General features: G+C 41.6%; 1 protein-coding gene and 1 long non-coding RNA gene across 2 annotated transcripts; one reads left to right on the top strand and one right to left on the bottom strand.

Annotated features, from left to right (window-relative positions):
* The first annotated feature begins 723 nt into the window (after positions 1 to 723).
* Positions 724 to 1,610, top strand: LOC111370206. The gene is made up of 2 exons (XM_022991892.1): positions 724 to 1,318; positions 1,378 to 1,610. Exons 1-2 carry the CDS (start codon positions 724 to 726, stop codon positions 1,608 to 1,610), a joined length of 828 nt encoding a protein of 275 aa, XP_022847660.1.
* A 274-nt stretch (positions 1,611 to 1,884) lies between these two features.
* On the bottom strand, positions 1,885 to 2,705 carry LOC111370327. The gene is made up of 3 exons (XR_002698367.1): positions 2,632 to 2,705; positions 2,081 to 2,543; positions 1,885 to 2,012 (listed from the first exon to the last, which is right to left on the bottom strand). It is a non-coding gene; the product is annotated as an uncharacterized LOC111370327 (long non-coding RNA).
* Between the last annotated feature and the right edge of the window lie 269 nt (positions 2,706 to 2,974).

The raw sequence follows: 2,974 nt of genomic DNA on the forward strand, positions 1-2,974 counted from the left end.
GGAGTTCACATGCTGGGCCGAGTACACGGTCTTCTAATTGTTCGTGTGTAGTTCCTGATGATGAAGATTTACGTGTCGATCAATTGTTTGACACGAAAAGAGATTTGCAAGAAGTTGTGCACCTAATTGCAATGAAACATAATTTTGAGTTTAAGATAAAAAAATCAAACAAGTCTACACACACAATTATTTGTGTGGTTAGCAATTGCAGTTGGCGTTTGAGAGCGACAAAGATGGACACAAATGAGTTATTTGTAGCTCGCAAGTATGCACGGGAACATACTTATGAAGTGGGTATTCGTCAAAATGATCACAGGCAAGGTCGATCATGGTTTATTGGTCGACAGATAATACACAAGTTTCAGGACCCATTGACGATTTACAGACCTACAGATATCATCAACGACATCCGTCGGGAGTATGGGGTGGTTATGAGTTACCAGATCGCCAAATTGGCTAGGTATTGCCACAATATGGTGAGAACTAATTCTGACTCGGCGTTTTTTATTGAAACCGATGGGCAAAATCGCTTCAAGTATTTTTTTGGCTCTTGGACAATGCATTAGAGGTTTTCAAAATGCGATGCAACCTCTAATTCTAGCTGATAGTACAGCCCTAAAAGCTAGATATGAAGGGAAGTTGATTATTGCTACATGTCAAGATGTCAACATCCAAATTTAGCCTCTTGCATTTAGCATTGTCGATGGAGAGACTGATCTAGCAATGCCTAGGTTCTTCACAAAGCTGAGAGAAGTAATTGGGGACATTGAGAACCTTGCATTTGTGACTGATCGGGGGCAGTCAATAATAAATGGTATAGCCGAAGTTTTTCCAGAAGCACATCATGGTTATTGCATGTACCACATTCAGGGCAATCTGAAGACTAGGTACCGGGGCAGTGGCATCGTTGCATTGTTTAGAAGAGCTGCAGAAGCTTACAGCTTTGAAGAGTTTACAAAGTTCATGGGCGAAATAGAACATAAATCAGAAAGTGCATGGGAATATCTATCAGAAATGGGGGTCGAACATTGGGCACGGTCACATTTTTCAGGACGTCGATACAACATGATGATGTCGAATAATGCAGAGTCGCTCAATGCATTGTTTAAGAAGGATCGAGAGTTACCAATTCTCGTAATGATTGAGAATATTTGTAACAAGCTGCAACAGTGGTTTCATAACCGACGTGCGGCATCACAGAATTGCACCAGTGTGCTAACCCCAGCTCAAGAGAATAAATGCTTCAAGGCTGCGGATGTTGCGAGAAAGTTGAATGTGGAAGCATTTGATGAGTTTCGCTTCTCCGTGCAATGTGCACGTAATATGACATACATAGTTGATTTGACTGATAACACATGCACTTGTACAAGATTTCAGTTGGAGAGTTTTTCATGTTAGCATGCAGTCGCAGTGGCCATGTATCGAGACTTTGCAGCGAGAACATTAGTTATTTGTACTACACGGCTAAGTCGTGGAGAGCAGCATATGCTGAGACTATATTTCCACTGCCGAATGAATCTGAGTGGGAAGTCCTGACCATACTCTCCTGTTCAATAGTTTGTTGCCACCAGCAGTTGAACTGCGTGGTCCTAGACGTTAAGTACATCTAGAATACCATCTATCGGAGAGTTTCCTCGACCGCGTAGGTGCGGCAGGTGCAGAGTCATAGGGCATACTCGCCAATTTTGTACTAGTCAAATTTCCCTAAATGACAATTAGACTAATGTGTTCAATGTGTAATATTTTCATTTACTTTTACATTGTTCAATGTTTATTCAAGATCATAAATAATTACGAAGAACAGTTACAAATAACTAATTACAAAAAAGTTTTACAAAGATTAATTACAAAAAAAATATTTACAAATAATCTTTGGATCACAATTAAATTCGAATAAGTCGCACGCTAACTTATTCCGCCAATTCTGTATCCATAACTGGTTGAATCCATCAACCTTATGTGCTATACTCAAAAATTCTATGTACTTGATTACGAAAATGTCATAGTCGACCCTACAAATGAACAATATTGTGTTAGCTTGGTTCAAATTTAATTTTAAAAAAAGATTACAAACACTTACGATATAGACTGCCTAGCCGTCGTCTTATCCCGAATGATGGCTAGTCTGTCCTGTATAGTCAAGCTCGCCCGTCTAGCCATCATAGGAACGATCACAGTCACCGGCTCTAAGTCCTGCTCGATTTGCCCCTGCGTCAGACATGAATGATCGGGGTCATATACATATATTTTCGACTCAGGGAACACAATCTTTAGTGCATTGCAGTGACGATTGATGATCACTGGAATGTACGTATGCGTACAGCCCTCCACGGCTTTTCCCCAACAGTCGGTGACAACCCGATGACCCACTCGAGCATATCTGCGGGCAGCACGTACTCGTTACCCATAAGCTTGAGCGACTGATACTCAATGGTAACGGCACGGAAGAACTCGGTGTTCAGTATTATTCGGCCAGGCTTGTAGAATGATTGTGGATATCTCTCAACTCGATCGCACAACAAGTCCATGGCCATGTCGATGTGCTACATAAACGAAAAAGAAATAAATAACTATTTCATTTAACAAATTAAACGTAATGTGTACAAACAGTAGCAATAACACTTCACTTACATTTTCGGCGAGCTAAGCCCCCTGAGTGGTGATATTATGGAACCACTTGTATGCGTTCGATATCGTTCTTCTGGTGCCAGTCATGCGTGCAAAGAAATCATCTGAATGACGGGTCTGACTGGGTGTAGGCGATCCATGTGGGAGGTGGGTGGGTACGGGAGACGGAGATATCCTCGGAGAATGAGATAATGGCGGTAGAGGCGATCTCATCGGTGGAGGTGACGGAGATCTCATCGGTGGAGGCGAAGGAGATCTCCTAAGTGGAAGTTCCGGATGGCGCTCCTACACAGAGAAGACAATTAATATTAATAATCCGCACATGAATTTATAAGTCAAAATAAAT

The sequence above is a fragment of the Olea europaea genome, chromosome 21 (genome assembly GCF_002742605.1).
Source record: "Olea europaea var. sylvestris chromosome 21, O_europaea_v1, whole genome shotgun sequence".
Classification (NCBI taxonomy): Eukaryota; Viridiplantae; Streptophyta; class Magnoliopsida; order Lamiales; family Oleaceae; genus Olea; species Olea europaea.

Coding starts and splice junctions, on each gene's coding strand:
- LOC111370206 (XM_022991892.1), top strand. CDS start 724: ATGCCTAGGTTCTTCACAAAGCTGAGAGAAGTAATTGGGGACATTGAG. Junction 1,319..1,377: donor CTTCTCCGTGCAATGTGCAC/GTAATATGACAT, acceptor ACAAGATTTCAG/TTGGAGAGTTTTTCATGTTA.